At 37.1% G+C, this 12500-nt stretch overlaps 1 protein-coding gene across 1 annotated transcript in view; it reads right to left on the bottom strand.

Annotated features, from left to right (window-relative positions):
* LOC106880038 (uncharacterized) overlaps window positions 1-12500 on the bottom strand; it is a 455047-nt gene that overhangs the window by 433072 nt on the left and 9475 nt on the right. Inside the window, exon 2 of the mRNA XM_014929839.3 lies at window positions 3596-3688. Coding sequence (XP_014785325.3) covers window positions 3596-3688 — 93 coding nt within the window. The remainder of the gene's footprint in view (window positions 1-3595; window positions 3689-12500) is intronic.

Genomic DNA, 12500 nt, shown 5'->3' with positions numbered 1-12500 from the left:
TACGAACACACCGACACCCAAACCGGTTCTATGTTCAGAATCTTTAGACTCTGATACGGAATTAGAATTAACATGTAAAAATCGGGACTGTATGCAAAAGTCTGGCTTTCATTCAAGTGAAATGAAGAAATCTAGCCACACGACAGCTACAAACACGGAGAAACATATCATGGACGTTGTAAATAAACATAAAACGGAGTCTTCCGTATCACAAACTGATAAAAAACAGTCTGACATCGAAGAACTAAGTTATGATAACAACGATGAAAGTTTAATTGATATGAATTTTCCCAATGATACCCCTGTTAACTCAGACTTCCATTGGTGGTCAAGTGAGATGTCGTCAGAAACAGAAAGTATTATTTCATTCAACGAAGGAAAATCTGATTCTGATTCATTGAGTGAAGACGGTACTACTGCTAAAGAAACTTCTGTGGAAAATTCTCCCTGTCTTCAGAAATCTGGGAGCAATTCTTTTATTGAATCCATATTGGAAAGAGAAAAGAAAAACTTTGCGTCCTTCAGTTCATCTTTAAATGACCAATTTATGTCAACTGCTCAGCGTTCGCAAACTGACTGTAATTTTTTAGCGAAACCTCAGAATCTGCGGAAGATTTCTTCTGAAAGTCAGGAATTATCGCAACCTAATTTACAAGATACTTCAACCCCAGATCCAGAGGACTCGGTGTTTTATTCGACTGTAAGTGGGAAAGAAAAAGAAATCAAGTGGAAGTTTGCCGATTCCTCGTGGGAAGATAATCCAGATCAAGAAAATTTTCCTTCTAATTTAAAAAAGGCTTTAAATGTAAATTACCAGTCCAAAAATACTAACACACCATTTTCTTTATCTCCATTGGAACACGATTCAAATGAAGGAGGGTTGTTTGCAAGGTTGTTCGGCAGTGAAGGTAAATTAGAGAACAGCTCAAAAGGTAAAAGCGCTAAACTCCAGGCAACGGCTAGTAAACGAAGAGTCAGGAGTGATTTAAAAAGCAAACGGAATTTGGTAAGCAAGCGAAAAAGCAAAACACCTGGTTTGGAAGCCATTTCCAAACCCAAATCCTTGCTAAGCAGTGCCAATGAATCAAAAGTTCTTGCGGAGATAACAAACACTATTGGCGAAGAAACAGACAAATGTCAGTAATAGAAAACGGTAATATGCAGCTTACACACATATAAAGTAAAGTGTGTGGTGGGTGTATGTATGTATGCGTATGTGTGCGTGTGTATATATATTTATTACACACACACACCTTGATTGTCATGTGTGAACCTCAATCTTTTTTTTTCTGCAACAGAGAAAGGAGAAAGAACTGGGTTTTGTGAAAAAAAAACCAAAAAAAAAACAGGTGTTAAAAATATGAAAAAAAATGTCTTAATTGTAAAACCTCTTCAGTGTATACATCCATTCATACATACACGTGTGTGTGTGTCTGTGTATACATATCTATTATCTATCTATATTTATATATACATATATATATAATTAAAATAAGCAACAGTACATATATGTATATGAATTTACGTTGACTTTAAAAAGACGGTGTTTCGGAGTTGGAGAAAAAAGTCAATTTTTGTTTAATTTTAGTTTTATTAATTTTTATTTCCCATATTTGTCATATTTTGTTGTTAGTACTGCTGCTGCTGTTGATGTAATGCCATTCATATTTTTTCTAAATATTGACTTTTTCTTACTCTTTTTAGTAATCAACCGTTCTTCTACTGTTATTTGTTATATTTTATATCGTTTGTGGCTTTGTAAGACACACATTACTGATGAATAAACAACGGGAGAGAAAATTGCCTTTCTAGCATAAGGAATCTCTGTTTTTATAGGTTTTGTTGTTTGTATAACCCAGGTAATTAACCGAGTCTTTACATCAGATAAAATGCGTTCTTGTGTTGAAATCAAGTATTCGAGCACGATTTCTGATATCCGGGTGGTAACTTGGAATGAGGATAATTTCAAGTCGTTACACCGGTGTAGCGCCCAACAATAATCTGAACGGGAACTTCAGCAGTGTCTTACACTTTACATTTTTGCTGAAAGTTTTTTGGTAGACTCGAAGCTATATTAGAAGACACTTGCAGCTCAAGGTGCCACTCAATCAGATCGAAATTGAAAGCCTGTAGCTGTGAAGAGATTTGTGAGTGACAAGGCTGCTCATTCGAATTTCATGCACAATCCATTTAGCTTGCTTTTCCGTTTGCTCAATTTCACTCATAAGAAAAAGGGGCGGGGCTACTCGAGAATATAGAAAATGACATTTGTCTATGATATCACCCTATAAGGTTGTCAAGCGTGAGACTTTGTATTGAGAAGCAAACTTATAAACCATTCGACCACTCTGCACTTACATAGGTAAATAAATTATAACAAAAAGGAAGAGATGATCAGACATCAAGCGTATGAATTTAGATTAATAAAGAAGCGTGGCGTATATTGAAAGTCACACTCAATGAATTTTCGGTATTTATTGATCACTGATTTTCAATATTAATTGGTGATTAAATCTAACTGGTAGATTAGCGTCGACCTGAAACAATTTTTTCTTTTTCATACATTATTGAGATTCGTTCTTTAACGTTGTTCGATTCAGGTCAGAGTTAATTATCTTTTAATTACAGTCTTTTGCAAGATGTTTAATTTCTGTGTCTACGAATGTATATTATATTATATAACCTCTCCTCGAGCGAGTGCCTGTTTTTTTCCCCTTTTTTTTTTTTGACCCAGGTGAATTTAGAAACAAAACTTGTATAAAGTGGACGACCGCCTTTAGAGCTAATGGCAACATGTCCTGCAGAGGAGATAAGCTCCATGAGGATTATTAAACTCAAGGAAACAAATGGACGAAAGTTAAATCACTATTTAATGCTATACCAGATCAGTCAAACACAGGAAGCTCAACATCAAAGCTGAAAAAGTAAAGAGGTTTGAGAGAAAAAAAAAAAAAAAATCAGACGACACCAACAGAAGCAATGCAATAGGATAATAGATAAAAAAAATACGAGCGTATAGGGTATTAGTTTTGAGTTGAAACCACTGATCACATAATGGAGTATAGATTCTCTCCAAATGTGTGGTCTTGTGTAAAAGTTAATTAATCTTTAAAAATAGCATTAGGCGGTGAAATTGGTAAAATTGTTAGAGAATCGGACAAATTGTGTTGCGATATCTGTTGCGCTTTTTTATGTTCGGAGCTCAGAGCTCGATATAGAACTTGGGCTTTAGCTTTCATTCTCTTGTGGTGAGGGGGATAAAGCTCTTACCCAGTATCTAGGCAACGCTTTCGAGTCGTCATATTCTGAATGTTGCGTAGGTCGAAAGAGGAGGTGCCGAGAGTTTGACTACTCAGAGTTACAAACGGTGCCGAAAGACAAAAGTAGGGTACATGTTACATCCTCGAATGCTAGTGAGGACAATATATATTAGTAACCCCGTCCATTGCTCATTGTATGGTTAATTTTGTAGAGTAATACGCATTACAAAAATAGTGCATAAAACTGAAAGATATAAACACTTATCGAAACAATAGAGACGTGAAGATATTCATTTTATAAAAAAATTAAAAAGAAATTGAAAATTAATATTTACTTGGACAGCATCCGAAAATCGATTGAGTCAAAGAAAGGTCTTTTTGTGTCGAAGAGGCTCTTAAGAAGCCGCTTGTGTTCGAAATAAGAAGTGCTGGAAGAAGAAATAAAGACACAAATGATGGTCAGTACTGGAATAGAAGATTAAAAAAAAAAAAAAAAGAACTTTCTTTTTTCTTTCTTTCATTCTCTCTCTCTCTCTCTCTTTTACACACACACACACGCACACATATACCATGATACCGTGTGGACTGAGATTCCCACTGACAAGCACCTGATATTAAACAAAATGTTAAAACATTTATGGTATGCAAGTTGGTTATCCCAGTTCTCTGCATCTACAGGAATTGTTGAGCATATCTGCAGATTGGCTGCCAATTACTTTCGTGTTAGTTGAATTGATGAGACACCTCTGTAAGAATTCAATAATGTTCTACAATTGATTAAGACTGTCCACCTATTTTTTTCCCCAATCCATCGAGAAACAGCTAAATTAGCCGTGTTTATATATCTACTACGTAATATACATGTTAATATGTTTACACAAAATATGTGTATATATATTCTACTGCCTTTTTATCTACTTCAGCTAGAGGCTATAACCGTGTTGCTGCACCGCCATAAACGCTGATACTTATTTACTTTAAGGATCTATTTGAAAACGGGGGCACCAGTTTTCATTTATGTTTTATGTAGTGTTTTTGGTACGGAAAGACTTTCAAACTTCGTATACTTATCTATTTTGTGTTATAGAACAGAAAAAAAATTTTTGTATTCGAATTTATTTCATGTAAAAAATTGTCTTATTTCGATAATTTCTACTAATCACTGACGTCTATTTAGTTGAAAACAGTTAGCGCTGTAACGGTGTATATCGTATTAATCCTCTAACCATACTGTTAACCCTAACTCTAGAATCCGAACTCTAAAATTGTAACACACACAGATACGCAAAGCGTAATTTATTATATAAACAATATATGCGTATAAATTACGATTAAACCGGATGAAATATGTCACAGGGAATAACATTTTTATGACCGCCGAGCAGTAACTCTATTCAGCTGAATAGACGTCAGTGATTGGTTGAAATTACAGAAATACGACAACTTCAACATGGAATAACTTACGATGTACATTTTTTTGTTAAGAAGACTAAGAGTAAAAGATGTTTTATATGACACATTCTACCAGTGTCTCAAGTTTCAAAGTGTTTCGTTAAGAAAATACTGGTGCCCCCGTTTTGAAATAGATCCGCCTTTTTATCTACTTCAGCTAGAGGCTGTAACCGTGTTGCTGCACCGCCATAAACGCTGATGCTTATTTATTTTAAACTTACTTCCCGATACTGTCATCTTACTGCGACGATAATGCAATTTAAGGTTATGGTATTTGTGCGGTAACTATCGTCTATGTCGTAATCGATACCACAACCACTGACAAGCAGCTATTCACATACAAGCTTATAGGAAAGTAGTTATACACCATTAGGTGTACACCCGCTTTCCTATATTAAATTCTAAAGAAACAACGTAACGCAGATTCCGATCCATCAACCCAACAATATTTATTTACAGAGTGGTTATTTGTGAAGCTCTGGTGCTGACATGTGAGAGAGCTCTGTTGGACGTCTGAGCTCATGGTCAGCCGGCCGAGAAAGAGAATGAATAAGGGCGCCAAACTTGGATGTCCAATAACCACGCATGCGCACGAGACAAGGCGTTACTACAAGCTCATTCTACCACTTGGTATGTTGAAATTATATTCAACAACTTTGGACACAGTCATAACCTTTAGCCGAGAAAACAAAAATGAAATTTTGAGGACTGTCACTAGGCCAGTCTTAGTTTTCGATGCAAAATGATCACATGATATTAACGCACTGACGTAGTATGGACCCCCCCCCCCACAAAAATTTTCAAGACGTTATCTTCCTTTTACCACATTTAAGAGATAAATTCATGGCCCAGGTTGTTTGGGATTGTCGCTAGGCATGCTCACTCAACCGTGACAGCTTTAACTTACGACGTCACATGATACGAAAGAAAGGACGTAGTGGGGAACCTGCAAACATTTCTAAATGTAACCAATGTGATCATCCTCGACCGATCAAATTGTATCCAAAACAGACATTAATTTGGGTCATGTTCTCTTTAAAAAACAACAACGATTTTTGAACTCTAATCAGAAGCAAAACAATTGAAGCATAGCTACGTCTTTCTATTTCAACATTTGAAAATCAGAGAAATCTTACAAAAAAATTTTAATATAAAATCCAATCAAACCACACTCTTTACTCTTTTACTTGTTTCAGTCATTTGACTGCGGCCATGCCGGAGCACCACCTTTAGTCGTGCAAATCGACACCAGGACTTATTCTTTGGAAGCCTAGTACCTATTCTATTGGTCTCTTTTGCCGAACCGCTAAGTTACGGGGACGTAAACACACCAGCATCGGTTGTCAAGCGATGTTGGGGTGGGGGGACAGACACAAACACACACATATATATATAGATATATATATATACATATACACGACGGGCTTCTTTCAGTTTCCGTCTACCAAATCCACTCACAAGGCTTTGGTCGGCCCAAGGCTATAGTAGAAGACACTTGCCCAAGGTGCCACGCAGTGGGACTGAACCCGGAACCATGTGGTCGGTAAGCAAGCTACTTACCACACAGCCACTCCTGCGCCTGTGCATTTCCAACTCCTTTTTTCTATATTTCTAACCGCGTGGAATAAAATAAACATTGTTTTCTGTGTGTGTGTATATATATATATATCGTTTGTAGAAATACATTAGACCGGAGGAGAAGCACACTGTAAGATGTAGAGCAGTTAATATTATGATGGGGGAGGTCGGCTCAATGGGTTACGCTAGGTTTCTCGCTCATTAGGAGTTTAGCCGTACGGCGTATCTTCAGACCCGCCAAACACTGCTGGCTTAAGACCTCTTCAAAATATGGAAGGGGAAATGCTTCGCTATAAAGGTGAACTCTAGGTAACTATCAGACTAGGACCGACCTCAACTGATTCAGTCAACTTTATCATCGGAGTTCATTCCGTAAGTGACAACTTGGATCATATGCGCCGCTGGCCTTGCTTTCAACTCACCCTTTCTTTACTCATCTCTCTGTTCCTCCCTTTCACTATCTCTGTCTCTCTCTCTGTTGTGACTCCCATCCCTTTCCGTATCATCCTCATCATCGTCGTCATCACCATCAGTGGTCGACATGTCACCCATTCATAAAGTCTCCACACGTTTCCACTTCCGCCATCCAACAGCGGTCGTCCAAATTTACACTTCAAGTTCATTCTCTCTATGTATGTTGGTAATTTGCTCTAGGCTTATTATACTCAAGACCATTCCAGCCATAATCATCCACTGTTTTGTTTAGCAAGGCTTCCATTGTCCAGTGTTCTTCCGCAGCCAAGACAGACTTGACGGTTTTACCTGCTCTTCATAATTCTAATAGGTCGAGAGACGAGTCTCCTTAAAAAGTGTGGTTGTGTAGAAAATAAATTTATTTTTTAGGTTTGTTCATTCTCCTGCACTTCCTTCCCTTCACATTACTACTTTTATGCTATATGACAGCAGACTCCTGGTGGTCCGCCAAGGTAGTACTAGGGGTCCGTGAATTAAATTTAAAATTTCACACAGGGATAGGCATATCAAAAGATGTCCGTGAGAAAACTCATTTAAATAAAAAAGGATTGGGAACCACTTATATATGACATGAATACCGACAAAAAAAAAAAAAAAAATGCATGAAAAAAATCAGTAAAGTTATTGCTATGACAACTGTCGTCCCAATTTTCTTTGCTTTTTTTTTTGTATTTGCTATATTTCTTTGCTTATTTTTTTCTGTCGTCTTCATGAACAATGTCGCGTTTTATTTGCCGTCCGTCTGTTTGTAGGTCCCAACCTAGCTCTTATTTACTGAACCGTAGCAAAGTAGAAAAGGTTGTGTTAGAAATACGAGTGAATCTCACCCGATAATCCTATTTCAAATAACTCAACTATTTATGAGTGTCACCCCCTCCCCCCACCAAAAAAAAAAAAACGAAAATTATTTTGTGTTTTTACTTTGAAGTTGTCATAACTGCTTTACCCTCTCCACCATTGTTAAGAACAGGGGTGTTATCTTTTGTCAGAGGTCGTTTACTTCAATGGTACAGTGTGCTCAGCAGGAATTTGAGAGTTACAAAGTTCGATTATCTGCACTGGCTACTGGTTGCTTTTTTTTCCATAAGGGTATTTTGTCTATAAAAGTACTTTTAACCGATTTTCTGAAAGCTATTTTCACAGTTGCTCTCCTGCGTTTGAGATTTTGCCCATTTTTAAAAAGAAAAGAAAAGAAAACACAACGGACTTTTTCCGTAATATTTCGAAATATCTCTGTAAATTTCAACGCTTTATTGTTTATTCTTATATATAATATAAAAAATTTGTTTCGCAATCACATGGTTTCGGGTTCAGTCCCATTGCGCGGCATCTCGGCAAGGTACCTCCAACCAGAGTCCTGGGCGGACTAATGTCCCGTCAGTTGATTTGGTTGACGGAAACTGTGTAGAAGCTCATCGGGTGGGTTATACCCGTAATAAAGTTCCAGCCTTGTCACATACTATACCATAATGATTCAACTTAAAGGGCGATTACTTTAAATTATTTTTTTAGTTTACTTTCCAATTTCTAAAAATCCTTACGATGTAGGCGAAAGATTTTTAAAATGTGATCAGCAACGAGACGAAGGCAGCTGCATTTTTACAAAGAAATGGCCTTTTAGATGATGTTAAACTATATCATCGTTGTGTAGAGAAATGAAGAAAACTAGAAGAAAAAGGGAAAAACGGTAAAATTTTGCCCACTTTATGCAGCAAAATTCGTGGCTGCCAATCTTGTGGGATCTACGCGCTTATTTTAATTATATCTTTTATTCTTGGTTGCTTATTATTCACTAAGACGTAGATGAAACATGGTTTTGTTATTATTGAAATAATAAGAATTTCGAAAAAATACATTTACAATGGTAATCATGTACAAAAGAATTTATAAAAAATTTGAATGGCAATTTGATAATAAAGATGAAATATAAATTTAGATAATTTTAGTGATGAATTGAGCAAACATCTGCTAGAAATGCAGGCTTTTTAGAAACTAAAAAAGTAACCTAAAATAATCGTCCTTTAAGTTGTAAATCACACTCCGAAGTAGCACCGACTACCCAGTCTTTGAATGCCAATGACTGTGACTTTGTATCACTCAGTGTACAAGGGATGGCCAGACTTTTACGATCGTGCAAGCTGTTTGGTTTCACCATGAGCCTTGACGAAACTGTGGTAATGTTCCAGCCTCCTCCTGGATTGCTATACCTGGAGCCAGCTCCCTACGCTGACGGCCTCAAACTGAAGGTAGCTTATAAGTTTACACACCTGGGTAACAACTATCAACCGAAACTTCTCTTTAGACGATGAGATCATCGCACGAATGTAAAAGGCCACTGATGCCTTTACCGTTCTGAAGGGTAGTGTCTAATCGCACAGAGGCTTGAAAAACAACGTCAAGTTAGCAATGCTTATTATTTTCGTATGAAACATGGGTAGTGTACCGCTATCGCCTAAAAGTACTTGAGCGATTTTATCAGCAGTGCTTGACGAACACCCAGAGCGCCTACTAAATGACACGAAAGCTTTAGAAAGAGCCAATGTAGTGGGTATACATAATAAACATACATACATGTATGTATATAACTGTGTCTAGTTGAAAGAAGTTCCTGTAACTTTCAGCAATGTATTTAAAATCATTTTGCGCTATTGTATGAACTTAATGCATTCAAAGTTTCACAGTCGTTTTTCCTCCTGTTGTTTAATAAGAAAAGGACGTGGCATATCATTTTATTCGGAACCTCTGTAATTGTCGAAGGGAAGGAACCCGAATGACTTACAACACTATTTTCTGCTAAAAGTATCCAACGTCCAGGTGTCAGATTTAGTGCATTTATGGCATAAAAATGTCAAAATATTTGTTAAACAGTGACCTATTGTTCAGTGAGAACACCTTTTTTTTTATTTTACAGTCCACCTTCTACCACTGCTGTCTCTCTAGGTTAATATTCTTTTCTACTCTAGGCCCGAAATTTTTAGGGAGGGTGACAGTCGATTAGATTGACCTCACTACGCAGCTGGTACTTAATTTATCGACCCCGAAAGGATGAAAGGCAAAGTCGACCTCGGCGGAATTTGAACTCAGAACGCAATGACAGTCGAAATATCGCTAAACATTTCGCCCGGCGTGCTAACGGTTCTGCCAGCTCACCGCCTTTCTCTCTGGGTTGATATTGCATTATTGCAACAAGATATCTCACAGAGCTATGTTTAAAAAGAAAACTAAAGAACATGAGCTCTGATACCTTCAAAGTTTTAACGAATTTGGAATTTTTAGTTCAGGCAGGTGCTATTTAAAAGAGTCTCAAAACAAATCAAAGAAGAAAAAGATGTCATCATCTTAAAACGATATCTGGAAGGATTTCTTCTGGAGGTACCCGAAAATCCCCGTATACTTGGAGACATCTCAGTGAACAACGATTCCCTACTTTATAGGGCCACGATACCACAAAACTTGGCTTTAAAATTACTTAAGATATCTTATCGGGTGGTGCTATTAAATCTGACATGAACTGGGCCAATTTTTGACCGAAAATTCAAATATATTTATGTAATTTTTTGTTTGTTTGTTTAAATCGTAGACATGCTCCACACATTTCTCACTAACTCAATACAGGTGTAATCTATTCGTAGATCTCATCTCGATACTGAACGAGTGAACTGTGTTATATTTTCTATAGGCACAGCTCTAACAGTTTTTAGAAAGGACAAAAAAAAAAAAATAAAAATCCCTCATTGAACTCTTAACTTATTCTATTGATCCTGAAAGAGCAAATGTTAAAGTAGAGCTCTGAATTATTTGAACGAGACACGAATAAATACTATAAAGACAGTGTTTAACAGTTTTACTGTTTCTACGATATTTAATCGACAAAAAATTTGTGAAATGCCGTACTTCAAATTACCTAGAAATGAAATGGTTCAAAGTAGGATTTAGGAACTTTAGTAAATGTTTATCCACAAAGTCCAAGTAATCGCCTTCTGGTATCATTGCGGATATTTATTGTGTCAGATATAATAAACAAACTCGGAGGAACAAACAGCCTCCTGCTATTATATACATGAGAATATATCTCGCATTTGCTGAATTCTACGGAAACCGGAATTGAATGCTTGACATACAAATTCAGGGGTTTAAGGCAGGGAGCAGGCAGAATCGTTCGGGCATCTACAGAAATGCCATGTGATGTTTGCTCCGGCTCTTGATTTTGTGAGTTCAATTTTCACCGTGATAAACCTAGTCTTTCATCCTTTCCCGTCGATAAATCAAAAAGCCAGCCAAGGACTGGGATCGATTACATAACGATTATTACTCCACCTTCTTTCAAAAATTGCTAACCCTACGCCTCAGTCAGAAACCTTTATTACAGCAATGTTTTTGTTTGTTTTTTTATTAAATTTAGTTGATTCTCTAACTTAAAACTAGGTGAAATGAAGGCAACAGACTATTAGAATCGGCAGAGCGTGGAAGAAAACTGTGGTGTCAGTTGACAGTGGTTAGGGTTAGGGTCAGAAGAATACATTTGAGCGACGATCAAGATCTGCCATAAATGTTAGTGGATTGGTAGAATAGAGCAGAACGATGAATACGATGGTGGCGAGAAATGAAAGAACGAAGATAGTGGTGGCGGAGGATTGGTATAAACCAGTATAGCTGTGGTATTTTAACTACATCATAAACATTTCGGTTTCGAATCCCGCCAAGGTCAGTTTTGCCTTTCATTCATCCAGAATCGATAATATAAATAACAGCCAAATGTAATCGATAATGCTCCTTCCCCCTCTCACTATCATAGGCGCATCTTAAAATTCAATATTATGTCAGATGTTTGTTTTGCTTCTTAATTATGTAATTGGATTGAATAAAGCAGAGGGCACACATCAAAGAGAATTTTACTATTTACAGTTGCAATATGAAACACACAAGGTGGGGGGGGGGATCTCCCTCGTTCGACGATGAGGATTCAGCTGTCCGATCAACTTAATTATCACCTCCTGAATTGACGAGTTAGTGGCTGAGTATTCTACAGTATTCTTTAAGCAGGATGAGTATGACACAGTGTAACAAGGGTGTACCTTTTGAATTACAGCTACAACCACCCGAGAGGCTTCAGTACACTTTCTGTCGATCCAGTTTCACTCACAAAGTATGGATCAACTTGAAGCTATCGAAAATAACATTTTTCCAAGATGCCATGTGGTGGGACCGAAACCTTGTATTTGCAAAAGCAAACTCGACTAAACTCCGCCTGCATGAAACATTCATCCTAAATTTATAAAAAAAAAAGGAAAAAAGGAGTTCTACTTGTCTCACAACTCCTAGCAATCATAAGCTTGTAGGTGGTATCCTCGCCCTACTAGGAATAACTCCTACATTTCTCTCAATATGTATACTACCGACATGAAAAAGGAGGGCCTTATTAAATAATGTAGCCCCAGGAACACGATATTTAAATAAAATAAACTGGAAATCATCAAAGCTGGAATGACTAGCGAAAAATTGAAGTAAAATCCCTCTTAAAAGACACATTAAATGATGTAGTCCGAGCTAGACTATTCGGCAGCTGAGCTTCATGCTTTGACAAATGCCGTCAGAGGGAAGTACTTAAAGTGGATTAATTCAAAGGAACCAAACGAAGGGAGTTGAAATGTAAGAGTAAGCATCGTGAATAAGTAAAGCTATTCAGATATTCACTTGATGTTGTTGTTGTTGTTATCGGTGTCATTGTTATGATTA

Source organism: Octopus bimaculoides, chromosome 22 (assembly GCF_046866305.1).
Source record: "Octopus bimaculoides isolate indiv1 chromosome 22, ASM4686630v1, whole genome shotgun sequence".
Classification (NCBI taxonomy): Eukaryota; Metazoa; Mollusca; class Cephalopoda; order Octopoda; family Octopodidae; genus Octopus; species Octopus bimaculoides.
Note: the sequence above shows the minus strand (reverse complement) of the source record. Positions and strands in the feature narration are given on the sequence as shown.